Raw genomic sequence first — 15,231 nt, 5'->3', positions numbered from 1 at the left:
AAAGTAGACATAAAAAAATGTATTAATTTTACAATATAAGTTAACACTAATCAAGAAATTTGCATTTAACAATATCATGGATTAGTACAGTAAGCTATACGAGGTTTTTCGTTTTCATCCTCAGAAAAAGGAACATTGAACCTTGTATAATATAATATTTTACCAGGTTTTAAATCTGACTGTTTATATACGTGTTATTTAATTGGTGGTTTTAAAATCAAGCTAAGATTTAAGAGGGTTTGATCTGAAGATCTGCGCTTTTACAAGCTTTCGAACCGTATCAAAAAGTCGAAATGACCCAATATGGCATATAGTCCGAGGTTTCAAGCGGACTATACCAACGATATATATTGCTATTTACAACTTACACAAAAGTCTTTTTGTAGCGTCTTCAGCACCCCATTTGATCTTTCTGCTAGTAAATAGTAATAACACATTGAATATTCAGGGTAATTCTTCATATTCAAGAGGGATATATATGGTATTTTTTTGCCTGTATTAAGAATTCACTTGGACTTTTTGTCTTTTCAGAATCTTTGTGAATAGAAGTTTAATGTTAGAAAGAGTGAAATTTTATGGTTTTGATATGGACTATACATTAGCAGGTAATATTCCATGGTTATTGAACTTTTATCACTGTTTCTGAAACCTTTGGCTCCTTTAAAGGGATTGTAAAGAGTTTTTTTTTTTAAATTTTTATGTGTATCGGGGACACTGATAGCATCTATTTGCACCATTCCAATTTTCAATCAGACGTCACTAATCGCAAAATATCCTTGTATCAGATAAGGCCTTCACGATTAGTGACATCATCTTACATTGTAAATGGTAATATTTCTCAGAACAATTTACTGTGCATGGACAATGTGGTCTAGTGGTCTGGTGCAAAAGGGCTTTAGACACCAGTGTAATATATATCTGTATTAAAAGGTCAATTACACTAGAAAGTTGAGAGTAATTATAGGTGTTAAATCTAAATTCAGATTATTTAAGGGGTATCTGAAGTAGGCTCCTTGTCAAGTATTGTCAAGTATATATGGTCAAATAGGGCATATTTATAAATTTACTTATACAATGGCAATCTTATATATGATCTTACATATCATATTATCCCAATATTAGCATTCTAGGACATATTTGCAAGTGATGCTAGGAATTTTGGCACCACAAGTTCTCAAATGTGGGGGCAATTTTGTAATATGTCTCTTGTGATAATAGATTAAAAATTTCAGCCAGCCGATTCTGTTTTCTCTGATTCTGTTTTTTGTTGTACCAACTCCATTTGTAGTTGAATAAATTCAGATAATCTTGATCAAATTTTTTGTGATACTTAAGATGAAGATTAATTTGATTATCTATTCGTATAAAATTCTGAAAAATGTTTAATGCGAAAAAAAAGAACATATATTTTTAAGATTTATAAGCAATCTTTTGAAATAGAAATTGCCAATTTAAGTTATCAGATCAAAAGAGAAATGTTTTTAAAAGAGAAATTCCTAGATTTGACTATGATATATTGTTTAGAACCCTCCCTAACAGCACTTAATCCCCCTTTGACAGGTGACGTGAAACACAATAACTGGAGTTGAATATAGGGTGTACACTATTTTTACAGGCTCTCTTAATTCAATAAAGCAAGATCTAACAGTAAATTGTTAAAACTGCTATTAATACTTTTCTTAACATTCAAAGCCTATATATGATGATAAAAAACTAGAATACTTCAAATTTGATATTAATATTTCTATTGATATAAAATCATATGAAAAATATTGAAAGGAACAATTTTTGTTGATATATTTTATGAAATTTTTTTTTTTTAACCAATTTCAGTATAAAACTCATCAGGTTATAAGATTATGAATTATTATACAAAACTATACAATTTGACTTTGAAGGTCACAAAATATATAATATGTATAACTTCGTTTTAATATACACTTTTAGGTATATACGACTGGGGTATAAAAAATTCTTATTGTATAATTTCAGTTTATAAATCACCAGAGTATGAAACATTAGGATTTGACCTGTTAAAACAGCAGATGGTGAAGATAGGATATCCTGATGCTATTGCTGAGTTTGAGTATGATCCAACTTTCCCTATAAGGTGTGTGATTTGGTTCCTTCTTTGGTGCCTTTTACTTTTCTTTATTTCACTTCCAGGCATTAAACTTCTTAAATCACAACAAATCTCCTACCGATGTACTGTATATTATTGAAGTGTACTTTAGCTTTTAAACAGAGCAGCTGCCAATAAGTAAGCAGGGAACCAATGAGTATAAGACTGCCTGCTTGTAAAAGCGATTTTGATTGGATAGAGAGTGATGCATGATCAACTTGTACACAACCTTGGTATATATCACGTTAGATTACAATGAAGACCAAAAAAAAAAAAAAGAAACGAAATTGTAATCTGCTTTTGATTACATTGTATGAAAACTAGATTATGCTTGTTTGAAACGTTGTCAGTCAAAAATTGACAAAGAATGGGAAAGATTGTACTTTCGCCCTTAAATCAATTTCATTATCGTAAACCCACTAAAAAAGAGTTAAAGAGCAGGAAATAAAACTTCATAACATGAAAGAGGATTGTTTTAATTGAAATGAAAAGTTTCTGTATGTTTTGTCTATTTGATGCAGCAGAAATGATAGCAATTTAAACAGCCACATTGAAGTTAATTATACTGATTGCTACATGAAACTACATCAGAAAAGTTTTTCAATATTCCAGCTTAATAAATCTAATTGTAGTAGAAAAATTGCCCTGATTCTTGAAAAAGTTTAGGAAATTAAAGACACAAAGTTGAAATTGAATATTAGAGTGAATCGAAAAATATGGCAGACAGGTGAAGAAAGGATTCTTGTAACATGTCTTACCACCAACATTAACCAAACCAATGTGTTCACTTTTTTAAACTTCTGCTTGAAACCTCATATCTTGTACACCATGCCTTCGTGCCCTTTCATCATCATTGGCATTTGTCTTGTAGAGTTAAAAAATTCTATTTGGGTCAAAAGTTAAATTCTTCTTCCCACTTTGAATGACGGCGTTGTCATTTTTTACCTCCTTTTTTAAAGACCTCTTGGTGTTATTTATGTTATTTGTTGTATCAGCCCAGGGTAAGAACACTTGTCTGTAACCAAATAACATTTTACAGTCGTAGCTGGGAAGATCAGAAAAAAAAACAGAAAATGAACTGACAAAATAAAAATAGAAATTAACCTTTGTGTTTTTTCAAGAAATTTATTGGAATTTCTTAACAATTTATTAAAAAAACAAATTTCAAATCTGACATTATGGGAATTTGTTGGAAATTTTTTGTAACATATTTGCTACATTACTCTCAAGTTGTGTTGAGAGAAAGGACTGGCTTGAATAGGAGAATGCTAGGTTCTGTGGCGTCATTTAGTCACAGAAACTGTTTATTTTGCACAAGATCTCTTGGAATTAGAGTAGTTTTTCAATAGAGACAACAGTCCTTCTTGGCACTATTTCTATGCCTTAACAATAAGTATCATATCAATAATTATGCCTTAACAATATGTAATGAGAAACTAATCAAACTTTTAATATGGGTTTCCTTATCATTTAGTGTCAAATTAAGCAAACTATTTGATTAATTGGTGTTTCTAATGAATAAGCATGTATTCTTTATCACATCATTATTTTCTTATATTGCATATTATTTAAGTTTTAACCAGTCTGGATAAACAAAAAAAAAACTTTTTGACCTTTTTTTGATCGGTCACTTATTGGGATTCTGCTGGAAATTCTCTTCTAATTTAGCTAATTATGGACAAGTGAGACAAACTGGTATTTTTCCAAGTCATTAGAACACCTCTACTTTCTATTCATATAAGTATTAGCATTTTCATTTTCATAAATGAAAATGAGGGAACCCATCTTTAAAATAAGGTTTTAACTTTTAATCAGTTTAGTTAAAATAAAACTAGGTTTAATTTTGATGTTTGTGTACTATCTTTTGATACAGATTTGTTTTTTTCCCAAATGAATAAGATTTTCTATGGCTATAATCTTGACTATCATGCCATGTCATGGAATTTTTGATTTCATGCATTATCAGCACTCATAGTCTATATAATATAATGACATTTCAAAAGGAAATACTTCTTCTCTGAAATTGTTTTTCTTGTCTTTCTTTGTCAATTGTCTTCTCTATGACATCTGACACTTGTTTGTAATTATTATTTTCCTTGAAATATTTGACATAACAATTGAATAAATAATCTTATTTTTCACTTACGCCCTTACAGTATAATCTTACTGTAAACAATTTTTTTGAGAATTGAAGTTCCTTACTTGAAAATAACCATTGACATGATTTTCTCTACAATTAGCTTCCATAGTGACAAATTTTGAACAAAAAAATTAATGTTTATATGGAGGATTCTTTTTTTGGATTTTTTGGTGGAAAATCTGATTTCCAGCAATGCCAGAAAAACTTTATAGATTATAAGGGGACGTATCACAAAACTGAAGGCTTGAATGGTATATTCAATATAATAATTTCATAACCTAGTCAAGTGTTTCTGGAATTAAACATCAAACAAGTCAATAGGGTGGTGCAAATAGATGCTATAAGTAGGGTGGTGCAAATAGATGCTATAAATAGAATGGTGCAAATAGATGCTATAAATAGAACGGCGCAAATGGATGCTATAAGTAGAATGGTGTAAATGGATGCTATAAGTAGAATGGTGCAAATGGATGCTATAAGTAGAATGGTGCAAATGGATGCTATAAGTAGAACTGTGCAAATAGATGCTTTAAGTAGAAAGGTGCAAATAGATGCTATAAGACAAATGTTACAAATGGATGCTATAAGTTAAAATGGTGTAGATGCTATAAAATCAAATGTTACATATAAGTGCTATAAAATCAAATGTTACATATAGGTGCTATAAAATCAAATGATTCATATAGATGCTATAAATCAAATGTTACATATAAGTCGAATGGTGCAAATAAATGCTTTAAGTCAAATAGCAAATATCTTTAAATTAAAATCGCTCTGAAATGGCTTGACAGGGAAATTTGTAAAGTCAATGATTAGAATCGTGATCTAAGGACTACTGTAATCCTTATCTTATCAATAGTGGAAGGAAGCTGTTTTGAATGTAAAGTTTTATAAGAGTTATTGTTTAGATTATAACATATGAAAACCATGCTATACAGATGTTGTAATATAACTATAGACACCAGATTGTCTCTATGTAATCTCTGCCGTTTTGTTTTCACGTTTTTTGGCTTGTTGGTCTCGGTGGGAGGTGACTGGTTACACTATCAAACCAGCTGGTAATCTAACATATATCTTTTTACCAATATTTATAAATATACACCATTTTTATCCAAAATATTCCACAGTTTTCTGTTGAGGTAACAACATAATAAATGTGTATATACAGTTTACATGTACAAGCCAGTGCTGAAAATATTTTGCATTATTACTGAGCTATATGTAAGGTTTTAGAATATGTCCTAGTATATCAGCAAGTATTGGGGAATTTTTCCCTTGTATTTACCATAGTGTATACATCAAACCCCCAAACTTTTAAATCTGAAGTAAATAATGATTTGTGACTTAAAATGGAATCCATTAAAATTTAGTAGTTTATTTTGACTTTTGCAAAATATATTGTCTCTAAAATTTTGAAATTCTGAACTGCAAAACAAACTGGGAATCCAAAGTAACAGTTTGGCAATAAATGTTTTTATCCAATGATAGTACTGAGCTTATTGTAGAATAGTCCTCACTGGATTTGTATTTTTAATTATATATTTTCTGTTAACATACATAAACATCTTACAATAATCAAAATAGATTGTCTTTTTTCTGATTCCTGATAAATGGATCAAATCTAAATAATGCTTGGAAATACCAGAATGCGAAAACATGATAAAGATCCATTTAATTGTCCATCAAAGATATGCTTCTAATTTGTTGGTTGTTATTATATAGGCTACAGTATAATCAATATAATCCTCAAGGACAAAAGATGGATTTTGTTGTGCACAGACACATTGGAGACCACAAAATTAAGCTTGATTCAGCTTCTCATTACTTAGTGATTTTCAATATGTTACAAACATATTAAGCATTGAAAGCTTCAGGGCTTTTCAAGATTTCACAAATTTGACATGAATCTTTTCCACAGCCGTTTTAAGCGTCTTGGTATATTTGTACAATCAGAACAGTAACATCATGATTTCTGTAAATCTTCAACTATTTCTTTGTGCCTCCAGGTTTTCCCATGCTCATTTCTTTTACCAATTCCAACTTCAAAGATATCTTACATCTTTGATGTTTTGGGAATAAAAATTAATTATTTTTAGAAACATCATCATTAGGTAATACTATCTTGAAGCATTTGTTTTAGTATTTGAAAATATAAAGTAACTTTGTTTTCATTTGTTTTTCCTGCAATATTAACGTTAAAGATACCTCTTATCAGTTATTTATTTTCTTTAATGATCTTCAAGATTATTTCAGTATTTTAGCTGTCTTTGCAGAAAAAGTGTATTTGGCCAAAAAATGTTTTTCTTTGATCCCATTTCTGTACAAGAACCCCCAAATTCGAGCAGACTTGTCTTTGAAATTATCTTCTTAAATATTGAAACCACACACAAGTTTTATAATGTAATAAAAAGACAAAGAAGTTTTGGATTAATAATGAAAAAATGTTGCAATAAAATTCTATTCAACAAAAATATTAGCTATTTAAAGTAATGAATTGTAAGCATTCCCTGTCGAGCTAGTAAATGGTAGTGTTAGAAGAAATTAACAATATCCAGTTTAAGTTTGTTATATTTCCAAAACTGATGTTATATATTCAAAACTAATGTTATATTTCCAAAACTTATGTTATATTTCCAACACTTATGTTATATTGTCAAAACTGATGTTATATATTCCAAACTGATGTTATATTTCCACAAATTGATGTTATATTTTCAAAACTGATTTTATATTTTGAAAATTGATGTTATATTTTCAAAACTGAAGTTGTATTTCCAAAACCGTTGTATATTTCCAAAACTGATGTTATATTTTCACAAAACTGATGTTATATTTTCACAAAACTGATGTTATATTTCCACAAATTGATGTTATATTTTCAAAACTGATGTTATATTATTAAAATTGATATTATATGTGAAACATGAAGATTTTGTCATATATTTTCAAATAAAAACAAATAGATATAGGTCAGAGTATGTTTGTTATTTCATATTTCCATCTTTCTGGATATTCTCAAAATACAAAGAAAGTGAAACTTGCAGGCTAGAGGCTAAGGTAGACTTAATATTTATATAAATATAATAACATATATTACCATATTGACAGCAGCTGGAATCTTCCAATGTTTGTTAGAGTAAATTGCACTCTATATTTTTGTTCCAACTGACTGTTGGTAATAGAAATTATTGTATTGTTTAAGTGTCATATTTTGGGTGTCAGAAACAAATGTTAGGTGCATGACATTAGGAATTATGAGGGGGTGGGGGGATATAAATATGTGGACAAAGTAATGTTAAAATTCCTGCTGTGCATATCATTTGCCAAACTTATATAGTTTCATTAATAATCAAGAAGAAGAAGAATTAAGGGTCATTCAAAACTTTGAGCCAAAGCAACTTGCTGAGTTTAAAGTCTAATGAAGAATATGTCTATATTTTCAAACCGAACCAAGAATATGTAAGCCAAAAAAAGTTTAAAACCTAATTAAAAACATTTCAAACTGTAACCAAAAATAAGTCAACCAAAGAAATGTTTAACCAAAACAAGAATATGACAAACCTTACCAACAATGAGTCAAAAAATGTTTTCAATCTATCTTGTTAAGCTCTGTTTTGAGCTACTTTGAAGAGTAGTGACTCACTAAATTTTTTTTTTTAGAATTCTTTCCCAAAAATACGTTGCAGAGAGTAGGTGAATTGATGTTTTTATTTTATGAGAATTTTGAATTTTTTTATATTTTAATTTTCAGAGGTTTATGGTTTGACAGTTTATATGGTAATTTGTTAAAGGTAGATGCCTTTGGTAACATTTTGGTTTGTGTTCATGGTTTTCAATTTCTTAGAGGGTAAGTGTCTCTTTATCAAATTGTCTACCTTAAATCCTTAGTCAAAGTATATGGTGTACTGATACATGTGCCAATTACTATATCACTATTATCTGATCCAATAGGTATATCATAAAACAATGAGTTTTCATGGAATTGTCTGACTGAAAATTTGTGCAAGTGATGGAATGGTGTTCCAGATACATATATAAAGATTAGAAAACCTCTTACCAATCCCTAAAAGACCAGCATAAAAATTTGCATTAACAAAAACAATGCATAACAAATCTAATTTTCACATCTCATTGGCCTTTTAAATAGACTATGATAACCAATGGTTCGAAAATAAATGCACTCAGTAGATTGGTGCTTTTAGTTCCGTTAGTTGCAGACAAAAGCTGACAACAGATTCATACTGATAACTTTAATTTCATATCAGGAACTTCATAAAAAAAAATATATTCAGTCTAATTATCTCTGTATAATGTCTACTCCATTAAAATGTCAAACCATTCAGTTATTACATAATCATTTTCATCTCACTAATCAAAAAACAAGCAAAAGTCATCTTTCATCATGGGACTGGTTCCAATCTTTCATATTAAATACTGCACCAGACCAAACATACATGCATACACTTCCAGCTTACACCAGATAAGGAAAGTTCAAAGCCTTTCCTGTTACAAGATATGATATACTGATAGGTAAAAACTGTTGTTTTTCATTTAAAGCCACCCAGATGTTTCTTGTTAATCCTGACTGTTGAATGGAATATTGATCATATTTTTTCAAATATATTTATTATCTTAATGGGATTGGAATAAAAAAAAAATGCAGATGTACTGCAATTGAACTGAAGTAGATCAAAACAGGAATTTTTGAGGATCCACATAGCTAATTATGTTTATCTATATATTTTTTTCATGTGTATTAGTAATGATAAATGATATACACCCCATGCCAACCTATTTTAGACTGCTTGACAGTTATGATGTTTGAATGTGTGCTTTCAGTTAATATTTTTTGTTTAAAACTGCCAAAGATGCTACAAGTATATAGATGTCTTAACTATTATATTAATTTCAAGGATATTTCAAAAGTTATTCTTACAAACCATCAATATATATTGGAAGAAATGAAGTTTATTTGTGTAATTTCTGAGATATAACATGCCAGGATAAATAATAATATATGATAGAACTTTCAACACCTGCAAGCTTATTGTTGTAAATGATAAAACATTTAGACTTTAGCATGGTTTGTGGGTCAGATTGATCCAACTTTGGGATAGTTACCTACAAAAATATGTCAAATTGTGCCAATTTAAAGAATGCTTGACTCAAACATAAGGTACATTTCAAGGTAAAAATCTGATTACCTACTTTAAAAATCATTAATTCTTTCAACAGTTATCAGAACAAAACTGATGAATTCTGTGTAATGTAACCAGGCAAATGCACAGTAAACCATACTGATTCTAAATGTAAATTCCTCTGTGATTGTTCATAAGTTATTTTGATACAAGACAATAAAAGGTTTGAATGTGTATATGGATTTCTGAGGAAGATAAACCATGCTAGATTACTCAAGTATAAATAATTATTTAACATGTTACCTGATTAGATTTAATATGCAATCATGGCAATACATTTTCACTTATTGATTGATTAATCATTCAGACTAACAGCAACTGTTGACATATTTATCGGGTACTCATTACTTTTAACCTGAAAATGATAGATATTACAATTAGAATTAATCATAGGCTAACACTGTTGTGTCTGTTTAAGCGCAACTCAAACGCAAACTTAAAACTTGCTTAACATGTGTCCGTACAGTGATTCCGCAAATGGAAACCACACTGGTATTGGGTCAGGAAACAAAGGAGGTACTTGCCAGCTGTCCGTAGCCATCCACAGACGCAACAAAATCACTCACTGAGCCATTCATCGCCCTTTTCGGGTTTGCTCAGGATTTGGATAGGGTTTGCTATTGTCCTTTTTATTGTGTTTGAGTTTGCATTTGAGAATACACAAATAATCACAGCTTAAGTTGACAATTATTTCTACTGCAAGAAATTGGCCTGCTAAAATCTTGAAGAATTCAATTTCTTTTCCTGAATATATCAACAATTATTTTCCAATACAACAATATATATCTCTAAATTTTTGCAAACCCAGAAGCCCTATCTGGGCTAAAACATGCAATATCACCTTGAGCTCTTTCTAGGTTTTATTTTCAAAAAATGATTCTTCTGCACTCAGCAGGTTGCCAAATTTTTAACAGATCATGTTTATTATTCTATGATTAAATAGCAATATATCAATTTAGTTAAAATATTACATTACACGAATTGTTAAGTTGGAATTTATTTTGATTATTGTTTTTGTTATAGAGAATCGTCTTACCCAATTTAATATATATTTTTTGTTAGGCTTCTTGGTGGTCGGATAAATTTATATGTATACAGAAGTGTTAAATTTTGATGCTAATTTTGTTAGTTGGTACATTAACACATGTTCTTGTGAAAGTTACTCCCAAGTTATAAATTACAGAATTGCATGTTAAACGAAAAACATATTCAAATCAATTTTCTGTTGCTATTTTAATTAAGATCTTTTTCTGAATGAAATGAAATGGAGTTTACATCTTATTTTGAACTCTCTTGGTAGGGCAAATGAAGAGAGACAATGCTATATGTAATGAGAGGAAAACAGTTTCTAACTGTAGAGGAATCTGTAAGGTTCTATAGCACAGTCGGTTAGAGTGTTGGTTCTTTACATGACGTCATTTGCTTGGTTACGTTGAGCGAATGGCAGCTGTGGTTTTAGTTCTCAATCAGTGTGTGATAGTCCGATGACCTTGAATAAGTCATCTTCACCCAATTCTAGTCGACCCAGCTGTGCCAAGAGGTTTGGCCAAGGACCAGCTGGTAGAAAGGATCCTTAATTGTGAACCTAAGTTGTTATCCTTGTAAAATATTGTTTCTTTCTTTCTTAAAGTGCACATCCGAATGCACACAGTTTATTTTGTTTATTGTCCTTCCATGCTAACAGATGTTTTGCATGTCAACCTTATGGACAACACAAATAAAATTTCTAATTTGCAGTCTAATATTAATGAGTCCACATAAAGTTTATCACAGAAAAGTATTCCATAGCCTTAGATTTAATTATACAATGAATCTTGTCGTTAACGTGGGTGATGGTGATTAAAGCATCAAACAAAGGGTTCAAATCATAAACCCTGAAAGTACAAAATGAACTAATAAGAAACAGGTCTTAAATTAATCATGATAAAATATATATAATAACTTACTATCTGTATGAAATATACAGTTAGAATATACAATAAATACTGTCAATGCAGAAACCTACTGTACAATCAACATGGCAGTATAAACCATCCAACAAAATACTAAGACAGAATGACCATACATGTAAGACAGAAAACAACTTAGATGGTCATTACAAAAGCTCAGAAAGGACACAGGGTTATTGGTCAGGTTTAATAGAACTCAGAAACAGAGAAGAGATAGGAAAGTAGAAAAGGCAGTGAAGTGTGATTATTAGTTAATACTGTGAACTGAATTCAATTAATTACAATTAAAACCAATTTAATTACACTCTTCAATACTAACTGGAACAAAAATCACTGGTAATCACTTAGTTTTAACATTAAACAAAGGGTCAAAGGAGTTAATGAAATTGTTTGGGAAATCCAAGGAATATTAAAATGAAAAAGGCAAAATATCCCCCAAATGCAAACATGTCAACAGATATGAAAAAATCAACAAAATAACTCTGGTGCTGGTGGTTTTTCTTATCCAATACTCTTCTAGACCACCTTCAATAAGAGAAACGAAAAAAGGTGAAATATCTAAGGTGGTTGAAAGCAATGAATTCCCAATATGCAAACATGTCAACAGCTATGAAGAAATAAACAAAATAACTCTGGTGCTGGGGGCTTTTCTTATCCAATACTCTTCTAGACCACCTTCAATAAGAGACCATTTTGGATTACAGTTCCTTTAGTTTCTTCTGTAAATACATGTATATGAGTTTTTCAAAGAATAAACTCTTTAAATAGCTCTGAAGAGATTGTTCACCATGTTACTTCATGATAATACACACTTTATTGTACTTAAGAGAATTCTTGATGCTAGAGGTCAAGGTTGAGTCTGGGAACAATTTTGGAATTGTTTGAACAGAGAAACAAGTAGTAAATTCAATAAGCATTTAATGTTTTTTGTTAACATCAGACTGGGGAAGAAGTTTGTAAAATGTGTTAAATTTGTTTACTCAAGATGTTACAGTTATTACATGTAAAGACATCACTCAATAAGGTGTGTTAACATTATGTCTCTATTACAACATTATCTCTTTAGAAATTACTTTTACAGGTCTAACAACTTTAACATTCCTTAAATTTGTTCACTATTCTGTGTCAGGTGCACTCTATTTTGTTATGTTTTTTTCTGTGTCATGACTATGGCTTTAAACAAGTATTTTAATTTAGGGTAACCAATGAACTAGGTTCACAATGATCCTTTCTACGAGCAATTCCTTGGTCAAACTTTTTGGCAATGATCTTTCCCAGATTATCTGTACCCATTTATAGCTGGGTTGACTAAAATAATAAGTAAAAGTGACTTATTCAAGGTCATCAGAATTACACACGCTGACCAAGAACCCACTACCACAAGAAAAAAAAAAAACTTCAGGTAAATTTTGCACGAAGCTAAAAAAAACTGTACAACAGAAGCCCTAAAACACAGACTATTCCAGCTTTACAAGCTCCTGTAACAAGAAATTCTGTATTGAACTCAATCACATTACCAGTAATTGTTGCATATATAGTATAATACCCCTCTGGAAACTAAGGCAAACAGCAGTCTGTGAGGTAGGCATGAGATAGTATATATGTTAATAATAATATCGCCTATTTCACTCTGTAAATACATGTTGGTTTAAAGAATTCTGAACATGAAAAACATGTCTTATACCCCTTTCGCACTGCACAACTGAATTATAGAATTCAGTTATAACCGAATAGAAAATTCCGATTCAGTTCGATTCGATTCGACACCCCATGTGATAAACTTATCCGGATAACTTCTTGTTTGGTTTTGCACTGCCACTTATCTGGATCGTATCCAGACGAAATCCACCTCTTGAGGTAGATTTTTTTATCTGGATAACTTCTGGTTTTTTTGCCAGTGCGAAAGCAACTGAAAGTTATTCAGATAGAACTGAATAGAACCGAATTGCTTTTGCAGTGCGAAAGAGCTATTAGACTTATTATTAGATCTTTTAGAAGACATATGAGATATCTATACCAAGAACTGTCATGTCAATTGTAGGTTTCATTTGAAATGTATTAATGTTATAAATCTTAATTTTTTCTAATATTGATCATATTATATCAATAGAATATATTTCTACAGTAGATTTGAATAATATTAATATCATCAAGTTCAATATATATATATATATAATAGGTCTCCATTGGAGAAGTAATTGTTGTATAACAGAAGTGAAAATCTATTGTATTTTTTCTTAGTTGACAAGTTTGTAGACTATGCTACTTAAAAGAGATTGTAAAGAGGTTTTTCTAAATTTTTTATGTGTATCTGAGACACTGAAAGCATCAATTTGCACCATTCCAATTTTCAATCAGACATCTGTGGTTCCTGTAATTCCACAAAAAAATAAGTGTTCGATGACACCACTAAGTGCAAAATATGCTTTAATCACATAAGGCTCTTAGCAATTAGTGACGTCATCAAACACTTAGTTTTAGTGCCATTTCAATGACCAGACGTTGATTGAAAATTGGAATGGACACATTGATGCTTTCAGTGTCCAAGATACACATAAAATATTTAGAAAACCTCTATAGAATCTCTTTTAAGTAGCGTAGTCTACAAACTTGTCATCTAAAAAAAGCTCATTCCATAAACTTCTCTTATAGTTATATGCCAAGTCCATGACAAATTTAGATCTTCTTCTTAGTGCATGTTTGTTTACTAAAAAAACTCAATCTGGATCTAACAGAATTTGCTGAATAAGAGCTTCTTACTGCATGGTAACCCAAAGAACCAATTATATTGGTATTTATGGGGTATCAAGATGTTGAATCCTTTCAACAAACAGACCTGATTCCTACAAAATTTAGCATTGATCATGTTTCAGGACAAAAAAATACTGTGATGAGAGACAAATCATTTACAACTGGGACAAACAGACCAAAAAACCATCTGGTTTGGGTAAAACTCTGCTTGTCAAAATGTTACAAAACTATTATTCTTTCAATGCATAACATTAGGTTGGACTTGATTGATAGAAGTTAATGGTTTCACCAGGGTTTAGTTTGTTAATTATTATCTAATATATCTGTGTGAAATCTTAGATCATTTTTTCTGGTGGGTATTTGTAACTGTATTAATAGTTTTACATTTTTCAAATTAGTAGGATCATTTGAGGTGATAATTAAATGTCTTTGAAAAACAATTGTATGAGAAAAAGTTATGCCAGATAGATGTGTAATGTAGGTTAGAGTGGTAATAATGCTACAAACTGTTGATGAAATCGTACAAATAGGCTTCAATATACACGGTCTACCCTGAAAGTTCAGCTAGCTCTTTGCTACACATCATAGTATTTAATAGTAAATAGTTTGCTATGTTTTGATTGTTAAGTGATGACATGATTTTCAAAGTTCAAAAATCCTAGCCTTTCAGGAATAAAAATGTATAGTCAATTCTACTAAGTTTAATGCCTAATAATAGTAATCGAGGTCCTGTGTGCTACAGACTGTGCTGGTTAAAGATCCCTCGACAGTTGGAAATCGAAAAAGAGCAGGCTAATGCGGCTGCCCTGGCAAAATTTCCATCATTGTACCCTGCATGGTGTTGCCCATCTTCATTAATCCATATGGTGCAGAAAAGTGGGTAGTAAAACTCCATTCATTTCATTTCAATTAATAATAGTAATAATGCCTTTATATAATTACAAAGTGTGTCAAATGATGAAGGAGAAGTATTGAAATTGATAAGAAATGAATATTTTGTATAAAATAAATCAAATTAAAAGGAAAGATATAAAATAGTCAATATGTAAATTAGCCTGGATCCTATGACTG

At 30.4% G+C, this 15,231-nt stretch overlaps 1 protein-coding gene across 1 annotated transcript in view; it reads left to right on the top strand.

The window, feature by feature from the left end:
- Positions 1-532: 532 nt before the first annotated feature.
- Positions 533-15,231, top strand: part of LOTGIDRAFT_190218 (hypothetical protein) — a 40,157-nt gene continuing 25,458 nt past the window's right edge. The window contains exons 1-3 of the mRNA XM_009058105.1: positions 533-605; positions 1,993-2,110; positions 8,014-8,109. Of these exons, the coding sequence (XP_009056353.1) occupies positions 554-605; positions 1,993-2,110; positions 8,014-8,109 (266 nt within the window). The 5' untranslated portion in view covers positions 533-553. The remainder of the gene's footprint in view (positions 606-1,992; positions 2,111-8,013; positions 8,110-15,231) is intronic.

Source organism: Lottia gigantea (genome assembly GCF_000327385.1).
Source record: "Lottia gigantea unplaced genomic scaffold LOTGIsca_32, whole genome shotgun sequence".
Taxonomy (NCBI): Eukaryota; Metazoa; Mollusca; class Gastropoda; family Lottiidae; genus Lottia; species Lottia gigantea.
Note: the sequence above shows the minus strand (reverse complement) of the source record. Positions and strands in the feature narration are given on the sequence as shown.